At 49.3% G+C, this 26,130-nt stretch overlaps 2 protein-coding genes across 6 annotated transcripts in view; both read right to left on the bottom strand.

Moving 5' to 3' along the window:
• LOC108926311 (protein MTSS 2-like) overlaps window positions 1-20,670 on the bottom strand; it is a 56,597-nt gene extending 35,927 nt beyond the window's left edge. For all 5 annotated transcript variants that reach the window (XM_018738924.2, XM_018738926.2, XM_029253332.1 and 2 more), the window contains exons 1-3: window positions 19,973-20,670; window positions 12,104-12,165; window positions 11,402-11,475 (exon numbers count right to left, since the gene is read on the bottom strand). In XM_018738924.2, coding sequence (XP_018594440.2) covers window positions 11,402-11,475; window positions 12,104-12,165; window positions 19,973-20,041 — 205 coding nt within the window. In that variant the 5' untranslated portion in view covers window positions 20,042-20,670. The remainder of the gene's footprint in view (window positions 1-11,401; window positions 11,476-12,103; window positions 12,166-19,972) is intronic.
• A 1,613-nt stretch (window positions 20,671-22,283) lies between these two features.
• The window catches only part of vac14 (vac14 homolog (S. cerevisiae)), a 38,666-nt gene continuing 34,819 nt past the window's right edge, over window positions 22,284-26,130 (bottom strand). The window contains exon 19 of the mRNA XM_018739008.2: window positions 22,284-23,790. Coding sequence (XP_018594524.1) covers window positions 23,628-23,790 — 163 coding nt within the window. The 3' untranslated portion in view covers window positions 22,284-23,627. The remainder of the gene's footprint in view (window positions 23,791-26,130) is intronic.

The following is a 26,130-nucleotide window of genomic DNA, read 5'->3' as shown; positions in this document are numbered from 1 at the left end:
ATGCCGGTCCCTGCTTTTTACCATAATATAAATCATTTTCAGTCGATGCTAATCTGGTCGATGGTGCGGTGTCCAGTGTTCACCCTGCAAGGTGGTAATATGACACAGAACGTGGCAGGGCAGCATCAGGCCCAGCGAGGCTCCTGCTGCCATCCCTCCCCCGGAAACGCACGGAGCGGCACAGGACCTATTTATATTTCATATACACGCGTATGGGGAAACGGAGCAGCGCAAACGTCCGGTGAGCGACGCACGTCGGCCGAGAGCCCTGATCCCCTCTCCCAGGTTTACAGCAATGAGGCAAACTGCACAGAAGGGCTGCGGTTTGAAACCCACGGAGGAATGCTTACATCAAACCCGGGCACACGGCACTTAACCTGAGCTGCCTCAGTAAATAACCAGCCGTTTACGCGGCTTAGCTGCTAAACAGATAAGTGTTGAATAATCTGACTTACACTCAGCTGAATGGTTTAAACACATTTACATTTATTCATTCAGCCGATGATGTATTTTCCCAACTCCGCTGTGAGGGGGCTGCAGTTTGCTCTGTGTATTCACACTTTTCTTTAGCGATTCTCTTACTTTGCAATACGGAGGACAATTTGCATATTTCATAACTACGATAACCTGCTTGTCATGCTTTCAGAAATGCTATCGCCTTTTGCCTTTCAATAACTAACCAAGCAGAGGCACGCTGCGTAACCGCATCCTTAAAGACGTTACGCTCAGACGCGATCGGCCTTTTCTTCTCCTCGTGCTCGGGATCAACGAATATAAAAGGCCATGACAAGCGTCGAGTCGCTCGCCGAGATGAGCCTCGAACGCTGGGCTCGGTTAGAGGGAGAAGCCACGTGTTCCTTTGCGAAAGCAACACACACCGATACTAATACTCCCTACTGCTCCCACCGGAACGCATGATGCACACAGAAGTGAACACAAGCGCATCCCTGATGGGGATGTATGTCGTCAGGGACCAAAAGGCACCGCCAAAATCGAGGAGAGGACCTAGCGGAGCGATGACACCCGGCGCACATCTCCAGAGCTGGAGCTCCCGCTTCCTCTTCTCTCTCTGATAGCGACACGTCGCATTGAGCTCGGGAACGAGACGACGGCAGCGAGCGGCGCCGATGTCGCGTGGGAGTTGCGGATCTATCGGGCGAGCCACGTTTTCTCCGTCGTGGGGGCCAAACCGTTGCACGGAAACACGCCAGAAAGTCATCGCTGGAAGAGCCAGTTCACACGCAGAAACGCGCAACCCTGGGCCCATAACAGTGCCCGTGTGCACTCACACTACAGGTCCCGCAAAAGCTTTCTTCGTTACGCACAGTTTGCCCAGCAAACCCTCCGTCATAACCCACAGAAGCACTGCATGAATCGTATTAAAAGCGGCGGTCTCCACGCAGGACACAGGAGCATCGGCGTGTGCTTTCGTCACTCTGCGTGACGGCGGCTTTCAGCCGAGAGCGCGATTAGACGCGGCGAAATCAGATCTTCCGGGCCGTGCCGCAAGGCCTCTCCTGTGAGCGGCACGTGTGCCCGAGCCCGAGTCCAGATGGCCGCCACGGATACGGGCCATCTGTCGGGCCAGAGCGGGCCATGCCGACAGCACGCCGGCCCACAGCCGTGCCAAAGCGCAGGAAGTCGGTCTGTATGTCACAGGGGCGCCAGAAGAGGATTACATCTCTCGCCCTGTTGGTAATGCTCACCTCTTTACTGCAGATGCACTCCAGCGTTAACTCCTCTCTCTCTCTGTCACTGTCTCTGTGTGCCCACTGCTGCCAGCCAGACAGACAATAAAAACACTGAGCGGTCATCCTGCCGACAGCCTTACGCTCCAAACGCTGCCTTCCGCATACTCCAACTGGACGATCAGAGGCGCCTCGGTTGCTTGAACGACCAGCATTACCGGGGACTGTCGTGTTTGAGCGGGAAAATGGGTTTATTAGAAATAGTTGAGAATTGTGGGTAAAATGTGAATTACTCAGTCAACCCCTATGGGGATTCACAGGGAATATAAGTGGATGAGTGTGTGTTGGCCGGTGTGAGAAGAGAAGAGCTAAACTTGCTGTGAAGGCTAGGAAGGCCAGCTTGAGATGCAGGTACTTGAGGAAAAGGGGTCCTCGGACTAAGAGCGTTATTTCCTTGTTTGTGCCGACGCTCCTCGCTGCATTCTGATAACCCTTCATAAAGAAGGCTGTCTGCGCTTCCTTTTTCGACCCATTCGAACTCAGAGCGCTACGTTATTATTTCACAGCTTGTCCAGGGCGAAGGTTTTAACTCATTTTAAGCAAAATACTTGCCTGTAAGAGTTCCGGTGCCAAAACTTCCAAGCTCCAGCGTGTTTAGGATGTGGGAAAGCCGTTCTATTTTTAAGCACTTTGTGTGCTGTTGTCATGCTGATGCCATACAAATATGAGCGCACCCCAGTCCTTACCACGGTACTGATGATACCGCTGTAACAGGCTTATGCAGCAGCATAAAACAACAGAGAATCACATTACATTATTAATGTGCTACTACCAGGCAGGAGAAAAGTTAAGTGGGCGTTGGGTTACATGCCGTTCGCATATTTGCACAGCTGTACTATAAACAGTGTGCGTGGGAGAGGGGGAGGTTCGGTGGGGACGAGCTTGAAAGCAGCCAAATGCACACAGGCAAGAGTTCACCTTCCTGACACCCCCCAGCAAGCATCCAGAAGGAATCAGCTGGCGGAAGCTGCCCAAAGGACGCACTGTGCACCGCCTGTGCCCTCCCCACGTCGCACTGTTCTCTGCCCAAGGAAGCCCCTGTGAGCGAGACCTGTGGCTAGAAGATGACAAACTGCAGGGGAACGGTGAGATCCCTTGAGGCAGGACCCTCGACCCACTGCTTTCCCGGGTGGGATGTAAGGACTCCATTAATGACCCCAAAAACGCCTCTCGAAACCTGAAAACCTGTCCCCGCTATTTAGTTGAGAACGTGCTGCCAGATGGAAGTGACATCTTCAAGTTCCCGTGCCCTCAGTGTGAGGCACAAAGGGAGTCCTATTGCTCTGGGACGCCATGGCCAAGTGCGTGTTGGGAGGCCCTGAATATGGACCAAACCAGCTCTGAGACCAGATCACAGAGGATCCTGGGTGCGAGGAGAAGCAGGATTCACACCTGTGGACCGAACCATCCACCTGTGGCATCCACCCCGAGGAAAGTCGCTGTTCTCTGTGGCCCCCTTGGACGGCCTCCAGCTCCTTTCCTCTCCTCTTCTCACTGTGGTGGGAAACTCGCGCCCCGTGACTGGCGGTGCAACAAGATCCCCCCGCCCCCGACCTCTCACGTTCAGCATTTAAATGGCGGCAGTGCCAACCGTGACGAAAGGCCATTTGGAGGAATTTGCACCCCGCTCCTTTCGCCCAGGAGCCGAGCGCAGGGGCAGGAAGTGGGAGGGAGGGAGTGAGGAGCTGCCAAGCCCACCACCGCAAACCCAGTCGCCCCCAGCACCCCTGAGCATCATCATTCCCGGCTGCTGGGTTACATCAAAAAATACACTGTAATGTGATGCGATGTGGCTGCGAAAAGAGAACATTTCCATAGAAATTCCATATTTTGCTAAATTGTGTGGAAACACACGTTGCTGAAGGCAGCAACCTTTCAGGGTAAGGTAGCAGCTGTACTACAATGCCACATGCTGCTGTCAGCAAGACGTGGACACGTGCCCTAAGACAGTAACACCCAGTACATACACTGCTATTGTTAAACCACACTGGATCACTGATTTTTACTTTAATACTGCCTGTCATTCTCCCGGGGGGGTGTGGTGGCGCGGTGGTGCAGTGGGTCGGACCGGGTCCTACTCTCTGGTGGGTCTGGGGTTTGAGTCTCATTTGGGGTGCCTTGCGATGGACTGGCATCCCATCCTGGGTGTGTCCCCTCCCCCTCCAGCCCTACGCCCCATGTTGCCGGGTTAGGCTCCGGCTCCCCACGACCCCGTATGGGACGAGCGGTTCAGATAATGTGTGTTTGTCGTTCTCCTTGACTTCAAGGCAGGCAGAGGGTATACACTTATTTATTTAGCAGACACTTCTGTCCAAAGCGACTTACAATGAACTCTATGTAGTGTTATCGGCCCACACACCTTATTCACTGCGGTGACTTACACTGCTAGATACACTACTTACAATGGGTCACTCATCCATACATCAGTGAAACACACTCTCTCTGTGTCACTCACAAAAACTATGGGGGAACCTGAACAGCATGTCCTTGGACTGTGGGTGAAACCAGAGCACACAGAGGAAACCCACACAGACACGGGGAGAACATGCAAACTGCACACAGACTGAGCGGGGATCAAACCCACGTCCTCTCGCACCACCCAGGCGCTGTGAGACAGCAGCGCTACTCACTGTGCCACCCATGTATGGTATGTAGGTATGGGACCCTGCCTGGTGGATGGGCACCGTGACGATGGCACCGGGCCGGGGGCAGAGACGGGGACATTGCTGGGACAGGCCGGGGGTCACAAGCCAGGGCAGGGTTAATGAAATGTATGAAACAGAAACGTGGGGACAAAACATGCCTGACTGACGGAGGTTAAAGCCAGGGATTACCTCACTTTGTTCTGGAAAGCCCGACTGCTGATCTATGCATTTCAGCAACCTCCAGCCCCCCGGCGAAACACACAAACACACGCAGACAGTACAATGATGAAACGCAGTGGCTCGGACGCAAAGAGGCAGATGTCGGCGAGAAGCCCGGGGGAGGAGGAGGGACCCGTCCTGTTCACAACCTTCACGCAGTTTGACAGAGCAGCAGTGACACAAATCCCTGTGTCTCCATTCGTCCATGAGCAGCCGTTTCCTGGCCCGCGGGCACAGCATCCCGCTCCGACCTCTGACCTCGGCAGCCAATATCTCTTCATGAGCTCAGCATCGATGCCCAATCCCTGATTTCCGGGGTTCCCGGCACACACGGCCAGTGTTTTACTGCTCTGAAATCCAATATTGCTGCAGAAGCTTAACAATGGCACTTGACTTCTGACCCATTCACTTCTCTGTGCACAAACGCCCAGTCTTACACTGGTCCGTTGCCATGTTTTAAGGCACCGGCATAAAAGTGCTGAGCAGCCTGTCTGACTGTGCCGGGGGCCTGAGCGCACGTGACCGAGCTGCACCCTGAATGAGCTCAACATCGCCGAAGGTCCTCTGATCTCAGCGGCCCTGGGAGTCATTCGCTAGCTATGAGGTAATCGAGAACCCCGCAGCATTGTGGAACCTCGACACTGTTTGCCCATGAAGAGTTTCTTCCTATGCTTTCCCTCCTCTGCTTCGGGGGCCGTTGAACGTGAACATTACCGGGGCACTTCGGAGCGCAACGCCCAACTCAGTTTTGAATCCGGGTCTCGCTCGAAGGTGTCGGGTCCTTCAGCAGGACAATAATCTAAAGCACCGACCCAAAAGCAAAGAGATATGATGCAGCAATCTAACCGATGCTTACAGGAAGTGCTTAGAGGCAGTTATACTCTCTAAAGGCTTTGCAACTAAGCACTGACTCTTAGGTGCGAATGAAAAAATTATTATACAGTAATAATTTAAAGATAAGTAACAGTCCAAGCCCTTCTTTCTACACAAATCTATTCTAATCTGTAAATTGCCCAGAAAAGTAATAAAATGAAGAGCACATCTCTTTTTGCGGGTTCTTTTTTTTATGGTAAGGTATGGCTGAAATCACTTGGGTACCAACAGGTTGGACCGCAGCTTTACAAACCTCAGGATGGGAGCTAGAAGGTGTGTACAGATACGCACCCACGACGTCCCTCGCAGGGCAGCGCCCATCGGCCACAGACACCTCCCAGACCACCGGCTGCCCCGTGTCTCCCCCTCCCGCCCTCCACCGTCTCAGACTCTTTCTCACTCTCATTTTCCCCGCGGAACAAGCCGGCTATCTCCATCTCCATGAGATGTACTTTTGTTTAGAGAAGGAGGTATAAAAACAACATTATTGCCTTTAATTAGGCAACGGTCACAATGGTCATCTATTTCCCTGCCCAGCTCTCCCCCCTTCCTTCTCCGGGCCCTTGGCCGATCGCTTGGGACACTTCCTGGTGTCAGAATGCCTCTTTGTAGCCCTGCCTGACAGCACAAGGGCCCCAGTGTCCGCGCTGGAAGCAGGACAAGCTGCTCTTTACGTCCGGGCCAAGTTCCCTCTTAATGAGCGCGACGGGTCCTGCGTGCGAGGCGATCTGCACCGGTTGGGGGGTTACCCCCGAGGGACCGCCGGCTCGTCCGAACCCCCCTCCGCCGCCTCCCAGCTCTCACGGACCGCTCAAAAGCTGAATGGAGCTGGACAGTGGGGACAGGGACAGGCCCAGACATGGCAACACAGCGCTCCTGGGAGCACCAAGGGATCAACGGCACCCCTTGGCCACCGGTGTGACAGGTCTCATCTACAGCCACCAGGCCAGCAGCGCAACGCAGGGTCACACACGTGGCTACGGATCCAAACACCTAACGCAAGTTAGCGAGGACCATCCCAGAGGAAACAGGTAAACAGCAGAGTGAGAGCAGTCCAGTGAATAAAGCGAGAAAGCCCTCTTTTCGGTCTCTGTTGGGCTTTCACAGCCAAATGGACAGATGTCTCTAAGACGCCCCGCGGGACCAAAAGCCGAGAGGAGAAGTCACTCGCTAGATGTCCCCCAACTTTCAGACGGCTGCCTGGTCAACATTAAATAAGCATTCTAGCAAGAATTTACACGTGTGTTTATTGCAACTTTAGATTTCGCTGCGCTAACAGGTCCTTTGTGGTTCAAATGACATGACCTTCGTAGCCAGGTGACACCTCACAGTACGGCAGAAAAATTAAAATCGACCTAAGTTTAATTTTACGTAGGGAAATTATTGCCTCTTCATGCTGGTTTTTTGGAAGTCTTCAAATTAATCATTTGGGTTTATTCATCTGTTCTACTTACATATGCATGTTTAATATTGTACGCTGCTGCAACCAAACTGAATCTTCCCCTGGGATTAACGGAGTTTCACTTGTTCATTCGTTCATTTCACGCTTACTCGTAAACTGGGCTATAGCTGCCCTGGCCACCTGTAGAGCACACCTACCTAATACAGCACTAGATGAACACACGGGGCAAAATGAGTGAGCAACGGGTGCCAACTGCACTCAGGAACTCGGGAAGGACCTCCAGCGCAGAAACCAGATGCACGGCGGTCCGACGGCACGCAGATGTGAACTGTCTGACGTCTGTTCGCTCTGCGGCGCGTCCCTGTAGTTAAGGCTGACTTTAAAGAGCGGCGCTGCGGGTAAGTTTTACAGCTTTTAATAAAAACCCAGAAAGGAAAGGGTACGTCCGCAGTGGGTGCTGCAAGGGGGGCTGTAAAACAGCTGAGTCAGATGACTGGGCAGGAAATGACAGACGACAGGGGCTGGGTGGGTGGGGATGGGGGGTCCGCCGCCTGTAATGAAGGGCCGCTGATGGAACGGACCCAAAGGTCCCTAACCTCTTAATGAAAACAAAACAAACACCACTGCTCGTGGCACAGCGCCAACCCAAACCTCAAGTGACGCCCGGTGACCTCGAGGGTCCTTACCTAACCTTGACTCCACGAAGAGGACATGTCCCCGCATTCCGTTACGCTACGGTTACACAACCTGGCCCAGCAGCTGAGCTGAAGGCTCATCCACGCAAAGCTACTCTGTCTTTCGGCCCGTGCGTTTTTGGGGTTTTCTACGCTAATGCGGTTCCCTTGATGCTAGCAGCACGCGGCCGATGAATGTCGTCTCTCATCGGAGACAGAGCAGCACTGAACTGCGTACAGACCGCATTATTCACTGTGTTTTGGCAGGACTCAAAGAAAAGACCCTCTTCAATAACCGGATGACGTATCCCTGGGTCAGTTCTGGTGAGCTTTAGCTCAGCTGACGCTTTGCTTCGGTTTTGTCCATGGTGTGCAGGAGAAGAGAACACACCGAAGACCACTTTGACAGCTGTCCATACACCGTGAACGTCCGTAGGAGAGCTGCAACCTCAGCAAGGGACTCGAGCAAATTCACCGTCCCGAGAGAACTCGAGTCTGAAGTGAAAAAATAAAACTACGTCTAATCTTTTATTGGGTCCGCTGAGTCGAATTTGACTCACGATGAGCACTCACGTGGTTTTTGTGGTAAAGGACGTTATGGAAGTGGTTTACCATTGCCTTCACGTCTGTGTCTTTGGATTGGGGAACATGGGAGGAACAGCCTGCACCGCCTGAGCTGGACTGAATCGTAACCCTACGCTCACATCCTAGGCACTGCAAGGCACCAATGCTACCTGCTGTGCCACCATGCTACCAAAAATCTACTATTATCACAATGTACTTGTGCTCAGCTATTCCATGAACACCAAACCTTTGGAACTTTTATACTTTACAATCCCTAAAGTACCCCCTTCTCCTAAAATTTGGGTGACTTTACATGTTACCATCTGACAAAACTTCTGGCAAGATCCTAATGCAACTGTTGTAAAGCAAGAACGTACATTAAAAATCACAGAGGACCACAAATGAGTACTTGTAACCACAGTACTCATCACATATTTTCTTTTATGTAACCACAGTTCAAGTAAAATTTGTGAAACGCCTCCCAAAAAAATTAAAGGGAAATAAAATTTTCTTGGATCAGCACAACTTATTGCTGTGCTGGTTCCTTCATAAGCAAAGAGTACATTGTTTGCATGCAGTAAAAATCAATTAGCATTCCCCTGTGAGAGTGTGTTTTATGAAATTAGGGGAGAAAAGTCAGCTACGTGGTCCCCGGGGACCCAAAAGTGCATTGCTAATTCCGCCAGGCCCAGTCACGCAACGTGGAGACATTCCATCTTTTCCAAGAGATCTCAGCTGTCGATATTGAGTGAAACCGCTGTATTCTCTGCATTCCTACAAATCCATTCTCCTTTTGTCTCGGCGTGATTTACCGTCATCTCTACAGCGCTGCTCCGTTCACATTCACGGACAGGGAAGAAGACGGCGCCTCCTTTCTCGCACAGCGCACAGCTGCGTAGTCCAGGCTAGAACTCCGTCAGCGTGTCAATCTTTCCGTGGAGCCATTTAAGAAGTTAATTAAATGCAACTACTATGTACAAGAGAGGAATTATTCAGAAACAAAAGGGACATGCATTTTGTTTCCTTTCTGCGGAATGAATGAGGTTTTCACACGGAGAAAACGACCCACAGTGGTTGTGATACAGTCCACACAGTGTCCGTCAAGAACTTCTTCCCTGGTACGCATTATGAAGTCTCGCTGTGCAAGAGTTGCTCTTTCTCTTAAGGAAATACGCAGCAAAATCACTGCCAGTCATGTAGAGGCCCACCCAACTGGGATGCGCCTTCGCCTGGAGGTGCGACTTTACCCTCAAGCCCACCGTACAAATCCTGAGGAGGATACAGGGCAGCAGCAGAAGGAGGGACAAGTACAGCCCATAAAACCTAACAGAAGATGACAATTACCCAAATAAACATTTTACACACACACACATTTTCTGAACTGCTTGTCCCATACGGGGTCACGGGGAACCGGAGCCTACCTGGCAACACACGGCGTAGGGCCGGAGGGGGAGGGGACACACCCAGGACGGGACGCCAGTCCGTCACAAGGCACCCCAAGCGGGACTCGAACCCCAGACCCACCGGAGAGCAGGACCCGGACCAACCCACTGCGCCACCACGCCCCCCATTAAACATTTTACACTTACATTTATTTATTTACACACATTTACACATGCTATAAACACACATTGGCACCCCAAGGGAATGGAAAGAGCAGGAGTTTGACAACCTGGTTCCTTGCATCCCCTTGTTTGCCTGTGGCACCCTCTGAAGCCATGTTGGAGATGGGACTGGTCGTGAAAGACTTTACAAGACCCTTCCTCATCCTGCCCGTTTGGCTACCATGCACTTAGAATCTCGCTCCAGCCGCGAGAGCTGCACCCAGTGGGCACCATCCACTTCTTCCTGCTGTGGCTGGACCGCAGAAATGCCCCAAGTCAGAAACGGACCTCAAAGGAGCGAACGGCCTGCTGCCGAAGGAACCCCAACCCTCACGATCAACACACTTATACCTTCTTTCCATAAGGGACCACTGAAGATCTCTGGTAGAGGAACAACTGGCTGACTTAATTCTCAAACACTACAGCGAAGCCAGCAGGACTTCTTTCTAGGAAACACGAAAGAAATGCACTCAAACATCTCCATGTGGGAAAAAATATGGATTACAGAAGGCACCCTTCAAAGTTTAACATTTATAGCAATACAAATGATGTACAAATGCATGGTTGGCAGCTCTCCATTTCTGTGTGTGTGTGTGTGTGTGTGTGTGTGTAGCAGTTGCTGACCTACATTTGGAGGCAGGGCTGCTCATCACCTTCCACTTGCAAAGTCGCAGTAATCTGACCAATCCCACGGTAATCAGACAGCATCTGCTGTAGATCTGACCAATGCCGAGCACTGGGCGCGTGCGTGCACACGCACACACACACACACACACACACACACACACACTTGCACTAATGCCCAGCTCAGCGCTCTGCATCCAGCATTCAACCATCAGCTCCCGTCATTTGGGAGAAGGGCTCACTTCCTGCTGCGATTCCACGTGTGGGGGTCTGATTTATGCCTCCACCACTCCCTGCCCTGAACCCCACCTCAGAGTGAGCGCTGCTCCGGCGATTTCAGCATCTCCTACCGTCACTCTAACATCGAACACGCTGACAGACACTGCTGTGGTCTCGCCAGGACGTAAACTTGATCTTCCGAATTTTGAGACTTTTGTTCCCAGCCTCAGTAAGTCTGAGAATAGTTTTTTTATATATCTATATATGTATACACACACACACACACACACACACACACACACACACACACACACTGTATATCACTGTTCCAAAGAAGACCTATGGACTGTCTCAGTTCTAGCATTTTCTCTTCACACTGCTGCAACTCTCCTTTTTAGAAAAGCCCCTCAAAGCACACCGCATCCGCTTGTTCACGGGTCCCTCGCAAACGTGTCTTCGGGGCTTACGATGAAAAATCGAATCGAGTTACAATGAGAGGACTGCGCAATCGCACGCAGCGCGATGAAACCGAAGCGTGCCAAAATGCTAGAGCCCGCGCAAAGCCGAGACGAGCAAGGCAGCGCGGTACGAGATCAGGGCGGAACAGACATCGTGCGCAAGCCCTTCTCAGACAAAAGGAAAATCGCATCATTTAACGGCACACGCAGCTTCTGTGAGGAGACGGCAGCGCAAATGGAGAGGCCTTGCAAAGGGTGGGTTCGCCATCATCCCGCAGGCCAGGGAGCGGGTGCGTTAGCCCCCCATCGGTCCGGGAGCGTCGGGCCAGCAGCGCTCGCCCCCTGCGGCAGTTGCCGATCTCCACGCTTACCTCTGGTGTTGGTCGCCATGTCCGCCACCTTCTGAAAGGCATCGAGGAAAGCCACGGCAGCCAGCACGGTCGTCCTGGAAACGGGGGAGGGTACAGGCCACTGGTTTAGGAAGGCAGTAAAGTGGGATTTTTACAGCCAAGAGCTCTAAGGTTAAAACCCTGATATTATCATGAAAATGAGTCAATGGTGTTTTCACACTGTATTGCATTAAACTATACAATGTCTATACATGCAGTACCAGTCAAAAGTTTGAGTACATTTCCCGAAAACTAGTTTTTTGTTCAAGAAGAATTCGGTGCGCAATTCCGACGAGTAAGCGAGGTGCCGTGTCTTTCCAGCTCTTCTGGAGGAGTTCCCACGCAGGTAAGACACTTGTAAGCGTAAGCGCATTGCTTTGCTTTTGCTCTTCTCTCCAGTTTGTTCCCCAAAAGTATTGCCTGGAGTGCCCAGGTGGACTCACGCTTTTGACTGGAGCTGTAAGTCTGCGATTTTAACTAGCGTGCCAATCAACAAAAGAGCAGGCTGAAATAGCAGATTAAGAGGAATCATATTATTTTGTTGTTTTTATTGGGAGAAATACTATTCACATTAATCCTGGCGCTTGTGCGGTTATGTGTCTAAACACGCCCAGTGAAGACGAGTTCTCGAGAAGCCTTGGGTCCGTCCAGAGCAGCAGGGAGGGGGTACCTGGCCGGACTCACCTCAGCTGGGAATGCAGCTTGGTGGCCTTGGCACTAAAGTCCTCCCACACCGGGTACGAGCACTGGAAGAAGCAGACAGAGAGGCGGATCAGAGCGCCGAGTGCACACGTAGACACGCCCACACACACACACACACACACACACACACACAGCGAACAGGCCACATCATGGTTTTTCACAGTCTTCTTGAAGCAAAACCCCTGATTAGCTGAAGAACATCTGGTGCTCTGGGTACAAGGTAACAGGACCCACCTGTCACTGAGCAGCAGCTGTTTACACAAACAGCCTTGGCGCAACTGTGTTAAGGACAGCAGCGCCAACATGTCGGCGGCGGGCTGCGCACAGGGAGCGTGGGGGGAGGAAGGCCAGATCCACACATGCTAATCTTTGATCTAATCCTCAGACACGGCAGACAAGTACTGAGTCTCTCACATGAGGTGAAATGAGAGGAAGACACTGCAGATTCGCTCAAGGAAATCAGAGCGTTCCTTTCCCGGTACGCGTCGTTTGTGGAGAGAATGAACCGGAATCTATCCTCAGACACAGGCGGTGGCTCCGTGACACGTGCCAGCCGAAGTAAGAGTAAAACGCGTAGTTAGGGCACTTTGAGTCAGAGCGCAGCAGCGACTTGGAGGACTTGGACTCATTCTGAAAACACACGGCATGCGGACGGCACCATCGGGCCTCCGTACAGCCCGTCTTCGGCTGCCGCGGCAGTCGAAATTGCGACAGCTCCTCTCGCAGCTGCAGAATCGCTCCCTTCGATGTGCGAGGCGGGTTCGAAGCCCCGCTGAAAGCGATGGGCGCGGCTGCCCGGTTCAACGAAACAGCGGACGCCGAGTCAGGACTCTTTCGGCGAGGGAGATCAGAGGGGGCGATGTCAGGGATGGGCCGTTTGCCACCGTCGCGCTAAGATAAGGCGGAGAGTTTGCTCGTTTAATAACGCACAAATAGCTTGTTTCTCATGCTGATGCCTGCTAATTCAGCCCATAATCACAGGGCGCTTCTCCACCAGAGCCGCTACATCTGGACTCGCGTTATCTCCTCTCACCCCGAAGGCCGGCGGTCGGAGGCTGCGCTTGCCGATAAGGACGGAATTACTTCTGCTCTGTTACACGACAATATAATTGACACGTTTTGAAAATTAATTAGATTACAAAGATGGCTTAAGACAGGATAATCTCAAGTTGTGTCTTTTTTTCCCCCTCAGTCCAGTCTCTCGATTGAGCCAACGACCCCCAAACAATGGGATAAAAACACATCTCCATGCAGCCACTACAGTAATCTGAGACGCCTGGCTGGCTCCCCGCTGAGAGCAGGTTGTTTTCTATTTAAACAAACCGAGCCGAAAACGCACGCACAGGTGCACTTGAAACAAGACGATCACACGCCATTTCAACGGCACAACTCATTCTGCCGAATTCTTGCGGCGGCCACTTCCGCAGCCCCGCCCAGCCGTGTCCCGGTGCCATACGGTGCACACGGAAACGTTCCCGTCGACGCGCCGCGCGAACGTGGTGTTCTCGGCAGGCTGGCCCGTGTAATGTGAAAGAGAGGCAGATTCCTTGAAGCGTGTGTGCTGTTTGATTGTACACACCCACGAAATGTTAACAGGCACAAGTCGTCTCATGATATCTAACCCAACTAAATCAAAATTACACATTTTCTTGGCATTTCAGCGAAGCCAGCTGTACTCTATTATTTCTCAACCATCATTGGCCTTGTATTTTCATCAGGCCGGCAGGTTGGCACAGCGGGTAGCACAGGTTCAAATCCAGCTCGGGCTATGAGGAGTTTGCATGTTCTCCTCATGTGCATGTGGGTTTCCTAGGAGCGCTCTGGTTTCCTCCTACAGTCCAAATAAATGTTTCAGCTGAATAGGTGACTAAATTGAGATCATCCTCTGAAGGACTGTCATCCTGTTCGAGGTTTACCCTAACTCACATCCTGAGTTTTTGGGAGAGGCTCCAGACAACTGAGACCCCGCACCACACAAACAATTGCTGATAAGACTCAAAATGAAATGTTTTGGTAGCGTGCTTAAAAAGGATAGACTGAAAGTGGCAGAGTACCACTTTTTTTTTTTTTTCCACATTACACATGCGATGTTTCGGTAGGTCACCACTTTAGCGGGAAGGTCTCACAGTCGGGCAGATCAAGGGGTTCAGTTCTGAGATCTGCAGTTCCTAGGCACGCCGATGAAACTTTGCTGAAAGCTCATAGCAAAATGTCCTGGGTTCAACCGTCTTTCCCTCCTCATTTCCATACGAGCTGAACGCAACATGGAAGAGCTGCGGACACAGACCAGATACACCGTACATACAACAGGTTATAAGATCGGGTCTTCCAGTCACGCTGCATTTGGCCGCTTCTGGATTCTGCAGAATTTAGCCTGTTCCTGACCTTATCCGTCTTCCAGGCACTCTTATCCAACCAATAAAAAGCACTCAGCCCCAGAATGCAGTGTGCAATTATTCCTTGGCAATAAATGCGTAACATGTACTTAGTCAAAAAAAAAATCTGCAGAGTTCATCTGGACTGTACTCTGCTTCATATTTCACTGAAGGTTGAAAAAAGAGGCACAGAGACATTTCCCTATCATTCCAGACTATGAGTGTAACTCAAGCTCACAAATACGCGAAAAAAATTCAAAGTGTGCGAAAGCGCAAAAGTACTTAACATTACGAGAGAAGGGGGGTGTGGGGGTGCAAGGGTTGGGCCTGTGCCTGCTCTCTGGTGGGTCTGGGGTTCGAATCCCGCTTGGGGTGCCTTGCGATGGACTGGTGTCCCATCCTGGGTGTGTCCCCTCCCCCTCCAGCCTTGCGCCGTGTATTGCTGGGTTAGGCTCCGGCTCACCGCAACCCCGTTCAGAACAAGCGGTTTCAGTCAATGTGTGTGTGTGTGTGTGTGTATGATTACGAGGGAAAAACTTCTTACTGAAAATCCTAAATATAATTTGAGAAATAGAAAAATAGGAGAGCCGTTACAGTTTTTCAGCATCTGCAGCTGATCGACCAGCTTCTCACAAACGGCAATATCGTCCTGTTCGAACGCTGCAAGGGTGGATCCAGGCAGCTGGGAGAGGCAGGTTAACACAGGGTTAAGAAATTCCTGCGTTGCCTCAAATCCTGGCAGATCCTCCTAACTTAATTCATCCGAAGTGGCTTCTGTTATAAGACCTTTCAGGAGCTGAGCAGCATCGTAGTCCTGCGCGTGCTGGGAAACCTCCTTTCGGACACAACCGTAACAGCGACGTGCTCTGGGCCCAGAGGAATCGGCACATCCGAGCGCATGCAAACGGGGCCACCGTCGGCCCGCGGATTTCGAGTGCGGACTTTACGCTTTGCGTGTATTTCAGCCACTCATCAAAGCGGCGCTGTGTGTCTGATGCCGAAAGTTAGTCTGCAGAGGCAAAAGCAGAATTTAAATTAAATTCAGGCCATTAGAAGAGGAAGAAAAGCGTGAGAAAAATCGCAGAAGCATTTGCAAAAGAGCGAGCCGCAACTTTTAAAATCCTAAGCACGACAGACGAAAAACGAAGAGGCTGCCTTCCTGTTAACGCAGCCAGTCGCGGCGCTGAAATGACACCGAACGGACTGTAAATTGTCGTCAGATAAAAAGACACCTTAGTGAATAATTTATAAGGATGAGCGCAAACCGCTTTCCCCAGGAGGACAAAATAAGGTGATCCTCTGTAGCGCATTCTCTCATGTTGCTGCTAAGTGTGTAGGATTGCTCGTATGGGCCATTGTTGCTTACTTACCTAATAAATTCAAATACTGCCACCCGCCAGACAAGTTCAGTTAGAGTTTTTCCTCAAGTATTCGAAGCATATAGTGTTGTGAAAGAACCTGGCTTGAAGTCAGAAGGTTGCCGATTCTGGTCCCGGTCAAGACTGTGCTCTTCCCTTTATCGGGGGCACTTGACCTGGACGACCTCAAAGCAACTGACTGGTGTAAGGGGGGAAACCGCAAGCTACGGGAGGCACGTCTCATGCATCAGTTTGGCCAGGAAGCCCTTGTGATTCGCTTACGGCCAAAGCGTTAGCTAAATGCATACGTGCAAATGAAGCGCTCTGCGCCGCTGAAGAGATGAGACGTTAGCAAGGGGATAAGGAAAACTGGGGCAGGGCCGCCTCCTGTGTCAACGGCCAGGAAGGTGAGCCACGAGCGCGATCGGCCGAGCGCTCCTTTCGTTCTTCCGCAAACGCGCACGAGTTTCGGGAACTTCTGGAAGGGCGAAAAAGGAAAACCACTTCCCCCAGGTGCCCCTCTCTTCTCTTCCGCTGAACTTCCGTACGTCCCACCGGACACGGTTCCTCAGCCTCGCACCGGCGTTTACGATGCTTACAGGGTCCTAGTCCCCTCTCTCGCTTTCTCCGTGCGGAAGCTTATCTCCCACGTTTGTTGACCCCACTGGGGACCCACTCTACTTAATTGAATGCGGTCCAGCTGCTGTCCTCCATGATGGTCAAGCTGACAGGGACATTAAATCAGTTCCTGAGAGCACCTTTGTACGGGAACGCGCTGCCTTCCCATTGGTCCAGTCAGTTATTTCTGAGAAGCCGGAGACGGTGCTTCACTAGGGTTTATCTTCAACCCAATTCATCACCATCATCACCATCTGTCCCAGGTTCTCCCATCCTCGACATTGCTCATGGCAACATGCCTCACACTTCTACAAGGCTGCCCAGCACCCAGACTGCTCCTTAGCTAGCAGGCTTAATGTCACAAATGACATCTGTGTGGCTCTTTCTAAACGATCACACTTAAAGGGCCAACAGCAATACCATTTAACAAGTGAGGACGATTAATGACAGAACGAGGAGCAGCGCAGCTGCATCATCTTTAAAAGTCCAAGTAAAAAATTCTGACACCTCTCCTACAACAAACTGCCACTCTTGACAGTTTTACTGTCAGCAAATAATGGTTGCGACGGCTTTACTTCAACAAATTGAGGGAAAAAGGCGAAGAAAGCGGAATCTCGGGCAATCGTCCAAAAAAATTCTGAGGATGAGGCCAAAGAGACAAGAGCATCGATCTTTGATGAGCCAAACGAGCTAGACTCGCTCAGGAGCACAGAGTCTCCGTGTTGTCACGGTGTCACCATCCAGCATGTGGCTCAAAGAGAGACAAGTGTAGGACGCAATCCTTTTTTGATCTCTCGTCATATCCAGGTCCTCTCATTCCACCCAGAGCTGCTGACAAGTGCTCCCATTTGCGCCGGCGCAGTCGAGTGCAGCGAGATAAAACCCGGATGGCAACACCCTGGGTTTGCAGATTCGATGAAAGCCTCGCGGACCACACAATCGAAGGAAGGACGTGATCTAAAGATCCCGCCGCGTAAGGTCAGAACCACCGGCACTGCCCCCAGAAGTGTAAATAAACTACCTATGAACATTATTAGTCCTTTCAAGTGACCCTCCCTCCGGATGATGCACAAACTCAGGACCAGTCAGTTCAACCGTACAGCAACAACACATCGTTTAAGATTTTCAGTATGATCAACGGCACACTTAAAAACAAGCATTTCAAATCATTACGGAAATGGACACATTATGGACCATTTCTGGATTTTTTTTTTTCTATTTTATGTGGCCGGTATTCAGCCAGACTCAGCCAGCTACAGCATAGCAAGAAGACCTGTGGGGGGGGGGGGGGAACCGGACCATTTCTCCACATACGGAACTTCGGTTTCCACCATAATTCCCTCAAATCGTGATACAGTAAAATTACAGACTAGGATTGGCAGACTAGGATTGTACTAGGTAATCAATGGTGACATCTTCAATCAATATCAGTTTCATACTCTCTGTCTGCTCAGCACTGACATTGAGGATATGAAAGATTATGGCGATTTACGGGGTATCCGCGTCCGTTTATAGAGAGCCGAATATATTTCCATTTGAAAATGAGAAAGGACCACCATAAATTTCCAACCGCTGGAAAATGACATGAACGCGCATTTTTTTATTTGCTGTTTCTTTCAGTAAATGTCTTAAAAACTGCATAAGCTGTACGCAGCGGTCCTCTCGTTTATATAACACAGCTTACACGGCTATTTTTCTCTACGACCGAGTAATGGAGGCCTTTGCTAACTCAAGTTTCAGCGACAGCATAATATTTCACGTCGTTTCTCAATGGATTAATCTATGTGTTTCGCAGCCACTCTGCACTACGTATATAATGTCATCCGTCTTTTGTTTGCCCACACGTCCATTTATATTTAACGCCTCCGGATTCACCAGACGTCAGCCGCCGCGGCTCTAGACCCCATCGTCCCACCGGCAGTCATAACCAGGCAGCGACGCAGCCTTGGGGACCGGAAGGCCAGCGGTCAAAGGGGTCCGAGAGCGCAAACGCACTTGTATTACCGCGGTCTTAACGCAAGCCGTCGCGCCGGCGCGTGCTTACATCTGCAGAACACGTGTCAGTTAAAGCAAAAACACAGGTTCAAAGACCGATCCCTGCAACCTGGGACTCTCGAGTGCCTTCAGGGGGATTTCTCAAGGCCATATTTTTCCGCAGAACCGTAAGGACCACACTTCCGCCCGGCATCCTGTGCTCTGGGGAGAGACTTCCTTTGTTTATTTTTCAAGAGAACGTTTTCACCTTTCGGCACCTTGCTAAAACGACGGACGACGCCTTGGCTGAGCTGCCCAGAAGGGAAGCCCGGATCGCAGCCGTCCGGCGGCAGCGGCTGGGTGGAGCAGCCCGACGGCTGAACGCACGCCCTCCTTACATGCACGCAGCTGTCGCCCTGGTAACAGCGTGACCCATATTTCAGCAGCTTCACCCCAGATATAATGTGGATAGACACGTAGGGCACTCTGGGAGACTAATATAAATCATAAATGAGACACTAGCAAGAAGGAGGCTGCTAATTAAGGTCCAATTAAGGAGACAGCAGTTCAAGATCTCCCGGACCTCTGAGAGGAACACACCTCGAAAGATGCTCAGCTTGAATTATTAAACAACTCATGTCGACGCCGTAGACGCGATGACACACGAAGTCTCCTCATACGCATTGCTTTCCAGTGGTCCGCACGCACAGAAAACACCGGCGGCGAATGTGACGGAACCTTCCGGGGATACGCAGATTTTGCGTCGGACGTGGCCGACGGCACGGGGGACGAGAGCACCGCGCACGGCGCCCGTCCTCCCGCCTGGAGAGGAGCCGCGGCGCCGGGGTCCACGGCGTCCACCACGATCTCTGCTAAAGGAGCCCATCACCGTGACACAATCTCCATCGACACAACATCCACATGCCGTCACCGGTGGCGGCAACCTTACGAGGATGACACCGCTAACCTCACACCAACGAGCGTGCGTTAGAGATCCCTGCAGAACAAAACACAGAGTAAGTGTCCAAGGGCTGGGTCTCCATCCATGCAGTGTAAAGGAAGGTGTAAAGGGTGCGCTGGCATGGCGGAGTGCAGGACTCAGGGCTGTGCGTATGTGTGTGTCGTGCAGTGTGAAGGTGATGCCGTTCCTATGGTGGCGAACAGTGTCTAAGTGTCACCTTCATTCATAGCCTGACACCGTGAAACGTGCCAATTACCGGCGTTGTGCGCTTCGTGGCTGTCGTGTGCCGTAAATACGGGTGTAAAAATGACGCAATTATGGTGCAAATGTGCGCTGCGTGCGTGTATTGTGTGTGTATTGCGTGTGCATTGTGTGCGCTGTGCGGCGGGAGCGCGGTGTCGCATGTTGTCAATGGGGTGCAGTACGGTGAGGTGTGTGTGTTTGTCACTCACTGTGTGTGTGCAGCAGTCAGTGTACTGGAAAAGCAGTGCGGTGCGCGCGGTGTGTGTGTGTGTGTGTGTGTGTGTGCTGTCTCTCTCAGAGTCTCTGTGCTCGGGCTCCGCACCTTCATGTCGTTGATGATGGCCTGGAAGAGCCCCCCCAATGCGCCGCACTCTTTCTCCACCGTCTCCATGTTCGCACATCCACGTCGGGGCGCTTCTGGCCGCCGCACGGACTGAGCCACAGCCGGACGGCAAGGACGGCGGGGCAAGGAAGGAAGGCGGAGCGGAGCCGCTGCGCTGTTGCTGCTCCTGCTGCTGCTCGTTGCTGAAGCTCAGAGGGCGGTGGGTGCGCGAGGCTGCCGGCGTCTCCCTCCTCCGCGGCTGCGCGTGTTTATAATTGAAAGAAATAAAAAATGAAGAGAGGCGAAGGAAGGAAGGAAGGAAGGGCGCTGCGGGATGGGGGGGTGGGGGTCTGTGTGACACCGGCGGTGGATAGACCCCCGTACTGCTGTCTTCTTCCTCCTCCTTCTCCTCCTCGTCGTCGTCGTCTTCCTGCGGTGCCGCTTTCACTCGTGCCGACAGGACGCCGCGGGCTCACACGACTCCACCACGCGCACGCTCATCCTCGGAGGGCGACGCGCGCTCCGGCTGTCTCGAGGCGAGGGCGGCTCACGTCAGCTGCTGCCGAAGCTACTACTACTGCGGAGGCGCGAGGAGGCGATGTGACGCAAGGAGACGCGGGGTTCCCGGCGGACGGCTGGGCTCGAGACGCGGGCTGTGGACCGAGGGACTGTGGGTCGGTCGCTCGAGCGCAGTAATCCGATCCATGGGAATCGGGTTGGGGGGGGCTCGGGTTTTTTGTCACATGGGGGGGGGGGGGTGGTATGGGGTATACGCCTTCTCTCTCTCTCTCTCTCTCTCTCTCTCTCTCTCTCTCTCACACACACACGTCAAAGAGATTTACTGGCCCACAATGAGCCGAGCTCCACTGAAGAGAAGCGCTTTGTCTCACGACTCACTGAGACGAGCGTATGGGGGCGAAGCGAAGTACTATCAAATAAAGAATTAGTGTGGACGGTGATGCGTACGTCGAAATTATTATACTCATTTACAAAAAAAATATTCGTTAAGCATGTAGGCCTATATAATATAATGACCTCTCATTTTTACGTCAAAATCCAGAACTGTAAACACGTTTCCCAGTAACGGAACTGTAGCTTTGACCAGCTTTCAAACACTGACTCGCTTCAGTGAGCTCTTAAAATAATCTGTAAAATCATATGGGAATGCAGGAAATTAGGTGCTGGAAGTGTGTTACTCATAAATACGGAGGTATTTATCTCTCCATTGGCATCAACTCGCTCACTGCAAGACCAAGTAGAGTGAACAATTGTAGTGCACCAGCATAACAAGATCATACGTATTCTAATGAAATGGTAGGCCTGTTGTAAGAAAAAAAACACACGCAAGTTAACATAGTGTAAGATCTTAATACCCAGAAAAGAAAAACGTCCCCCTTCTTCGCTCTACATGTCACGGAATGTGAAATGAAAGGAGCCGTAAGGACAGGTTGATCATAATGATCCCTCTTTGATCATGTCAGCTGGAAAACTCCTGGGAATTTGCTTACAACTCAAGAGGAAGCAATCAAACCAGACCTTCTTTCAGACTGGACCATCGAGCTCAATATATTTAATTTCAGCTACAGTGATTTGAAATGCGCAACTTGACCACAGCTAGTCTCTGTCTGAGATAGAGGACTGTCATTTGGATAACGAAGCGCGTAAAGCAAGGGTACTGAACCCCTTTCCTTGAGAGACACATGACATTTTTGTCCATGTCTCCACCTAAGTGCTGTATGTCAATGGTTATCTGGCATTCCAAGTGTCAGTTTGCACTAACTAAACCTTATTTTATAAAACCTGTGCAACTTTGGTCTTGAGGAACTGTTTTCACCCTTGCCATAGAGCAACCATCTCTACTGACCAACATCCCAGCCTTGTTTCTGAGGTTTCTTCATCTGAGGCATGAGATGTCTTGGTGTCCACTGTAGGCTATGATGTGGTGGACTGGTCCTCTTTCAGTCCATGTTGGCAAGGTCTCTTTCATTGGCACTACCCCAGAGAGACTCCTGCCAAAGTGCACATTATTCAGCAAGGCCATGGAAACACCATGAGGAGACAACATTGCCTTACTCTCCTCACAGGTCCACATCACCATATGCCCATCTTACTCCCTTTCATACCACGTACCTTTCAACCCCTTTATTCGTAGTCTTCAATTAAATTGATGGGTTTTGTCTGTCTCCTCATGATGTTTCCCTCACCTCACACCTCTTCATATTTGCTACTTTTTCTACTTTGTCAGCATGGAAAGGAGGTTTGGGACAGTTTCAGTTTCACAGCAATTCCATAAAGAAATATTTTTCTTAAGTACAGTTTAGCTAAGATTTAATGCAAATATTGTGACCAAAACATTTCATTCAATTCAAGCATGTGAATTACATTAAAGCCAGAAGACCACAAAAAATGTCCTCAAAACTGCACATGAAGCATTTTGATTTTGAGATGCATGTGGCTGTTAGACAAATATGATATTGCACTGTTGTTCAGGTCAGTGTTGCCTTTCCTCTGGGATGACACCACAACCATCCATGGCTAAGACCATACAGACATATAATGAAGACTACGTATATCCATGGCCCAGTACATTAAACAGAGTATATGGAGTGTAGAGTTAAGGAGTCTGTCACCTTGCTCCCATGAAGGGGGCAGATGGGCAGTGCAAGAAAAAAAGCCAGAATAAAGTGATAACATATGGTCCACATTTTACCAGTTTTTCTCTTGATAGCAGAGAGTAGTCATTTCACAGGAAGCATGCAGTGTGCTTGAAGAGGGTAAGAGAGAAGTGGGATCAGATGGTAAGAAAGAGGTAGGAGAGGGGTATGACAATGACGGAAAAAAGAAGATTGGGGAGAAGAAAATAAAAGAAGCAAAGACAATAAAATATAAATTCAAGAGAAAACTAAATGCAGAGAAGTGAAAGGAAGAAATAAACAGAGATGGCAGTGGATTAGGATAAAGGCAGATGGAGGCATCATTGGATCCACCAAGGAAAGCAGATACAGAAGAGAAAACAATCGTGGTAAACTGCACAATACTACAGACAAAACTGATCTGACATTATTCAGTAAGACCTGACCAAGTAAGAGAGGTGTCTTATGCCTCCTCTGTCCTCCTTCCTACTCACTTCACATTGAAACCTCTGGTGTTCAGCTTGTTAGGATGTTAGTGACTGAAATTAAGGCTTAAAAACAGATCAAAACCAGCCTCTTGGTTTCAAACCAAGGGACAAAATTAAGAGTATGTTTTTTCATTGATGTCCAAGGGTTTAAATGCCTTGACCAAGAGACTCAAACAAGACAAGGCAAGGCAGGAAATGCATTTTAAATAAAACAAAACACTCTTTCCAGGATTCATGCTTTAACTTTCTTGCTTTAACATAGAATTGGACCCTGCCATGCTTAGTACAACAGTACCTGTGGTGTTTGTGTTGTGTGCACACACCAATGAACATACTCTTCCCACCACAATACCTTCTCAGAATGGCACCTTAACAAAAACTAGTTTTAAAAAAAAAAAAAAAAAAAAAAAAAAATCCAAAACAGGAAAACAATAACTACATTACATCTTTCATGCCTACAGTACTTTCAATACTTTATAAATGTAAGTCTTTCTGCCGGTAGCTGATGATCTTGGTTTGTTGGTTCCTTGGGCTTCACAGCACCATCTTCCGGTCTGAGCAGTCAGCCCGAGAGGCGCGCTGATGGCGTACCTCCAGGTGCTTTCTCTGGACCCGGTCAAAGTGCTGAAGCAGCTCTCCGTAGTCAACATTGGATGAAGCAGGGCACCTGGAGCTCGGAGAGGCCTTCAGGTCAGGCCTAGAACAGTGACACAAGTGGTTAATCATGGATGACCAGTGAGTCACCTGCAGATGCCAGCAGCTCTTCACGTCAAAAACAAAAGGTATGTAATAAAAAAGGGTAACAGACTAGTTTTTCCAGTCATAAAGACACATTTACATGATTCACTTTTTGATGGTCCTACATAAGTCTGGGTGGCCAGAGGAGGGAGAATAGAGTACATTCTGTTGCACCCTGCAAGGCATGCAGGAGCTACAATTCTTCCATGACAATTTCAACAAATGACAATATCGATTTTGGTAAATCTAACAGCTAAAATAACAGATTCAATATAAAATTTTAGAAATAAAACTCCACAAACGTAAATATTACCTCAGTTATTTAAATCATTAATAAGCTGTTAACTTATAAAATGGTGTGCTAGCGAAAATAAGGCGCTTCTCTTAGTTAGGAGTCTGAATACTACACTGACAGTCCAAAAATTATTCACACTCCTGCACAATTCATAGTATTTTAATAATTTGGAAAAGTGACAAAATTCAATAGTTTTTGTTATACAAGTAATACAACAAGCAATACATTGTAAAATGTATTACTGTTATCAGCGTCACACATAAATATACCTTTTTTTTAAAAAAAACTTTAGTTGATAAATAATGGTAAGGCAACTATCTAATGGGAATCTGCCTGATGGAGGATTTCACAGAACAAATGAACCACATTAGGCAAGATATGCGTGTCTTAGTCAATTGAAAATCAGTTTGGAGACAGTCCGTTTTTGTTAACTTCTAATTTAAGTAATCCAGAATGGAGAAAACATTGCATTAAAAATCATCTAAATACGTCTGTTCTCAAAATAGCTTCAAGAATCGTATGACTTACTGTTGTGGGCGTTTGGTGCTAATTGTGTTTTTTCTCAGACAGTATTGGCTTCATAAAGCTGATACATTTCCAGTGTGCAGTCTAGGGACTGCGCTGGGCTGTGTTATCACACCTCTCTGTGGGTCTGGGCCTCTCTCACACCCAAATCGTGGCATATTTAAGAACTACGTGGTCCATGAAGGTATTTAACAGCTAAATTAAAACAAACTATTTAAAACTAAATTTCTTTAATATCAGTTTAAGTAAAATAAAAATTGAGAGTTTAATTACTAAGACCAACAATAAAGCAAAAAGCTATCCTTGTTACTAAAAATTGTTAAATCACTGCCCATTTTCACCTCCATGGCTTCCCAATATCTCAAACAGCAACGACAGAGAACCTTTTTACCCTCAGATCACTATGTGAAATGACTTGAGATGACAGCATCAGCCAATGGCTCACATGTAAAAAACACATAAAAACACTTTTGCAATAGCAGTAAATCTCACTGTTTTTTGTTGTTTCAAAAATATGTATTTAAACTTCTGATAAGTGAGAAAGGGCGAGCAAGGTGGCACAGTGATTAGATTTTTCACTTTCTACTAAAGGACCTGAGTTCCAATTCTGCTCCTGCTGTAGTAGTCCTGAGCAAGGTACTTACCCTGAATTGATAGTTATTTACCCAGCTACATTAATGCAGTGTAAATAACTGCAAGTAGCTTAATATATTCATTGTAGGAAACCTTGGAGAAAAGTGTCTCTTAATGAATAAATAATAAGACAATTCCGTTCATACTCAAATATTCTGAACAACATCATAACAACTTTCAATAACTGAGATGACTAACCATCATTTGATTAACTTTAGGATTCCCCAAGTATGTGTGTCTTCTGCATTCTGGAAAGTGACAGTGTCCATTCAGACAGCACTCCTCTAAGTGTGCAGAAAACACATTTCCGACTCATTCAAGTGTGCTAATTAAGTGGTGTTATTCCACAGAGCTACTCAGGAACATTAATGAGGATCCGGTTAATGGAAAAATAACAATGGGCACTTTCCAAACCTGCTTCACTTGGTTGGAGGTTTTTAACTGTCTCAACAGCATCAAGTCTAAATAAAACAACATGCAGTGAGGCGTGGCACACTGTCAGCCAAAACCAGTGGCTTCCTCATCTATATAGAAAGGGGGGAGAAGCAAAAGAGACTCACATTTTTGTCAGAATTAATTTTTTTTCTTTGTTACAGATAGCCACTTTAACAGCAAATGTGTTATTTTGTTTACTTTGGACCTTTCACCCCAATTCGTCTTTTTCTACCTCTCAGCAGACACGTTTAGCAATGTATCACTGGTTAACTGTGAAAAGATTATACATTTAAAAAAACAACATTACACTGCATGAAATAAAAAAATTTGGAAAAAAAAAAAAAAAAAAAAAAAACATTTCAGCTTTATGAAACTGTTTCTTTGACTGGAGCCTGCAAGCGTAAGCTGTTT

This window comes from Scleropages formosus, chromosome 7 (genome assembly GCF_900964775.1).
Source record: "Scleropages formosus chromosome 7, fSclFor1.1, whole genome shotgun sequence".
Classification (NCBI taxonomy): Eukaryota; Metazoa; Chordata; class Actinopteri; order Osteoglossiformes; family Osteoglossidae; genus Scleropages; species Scleropages formosus.
Note: the sequence above shows the minus strand (reverse complement) of the source record. Positions and strands in the feature narration are given on the sequence as shown.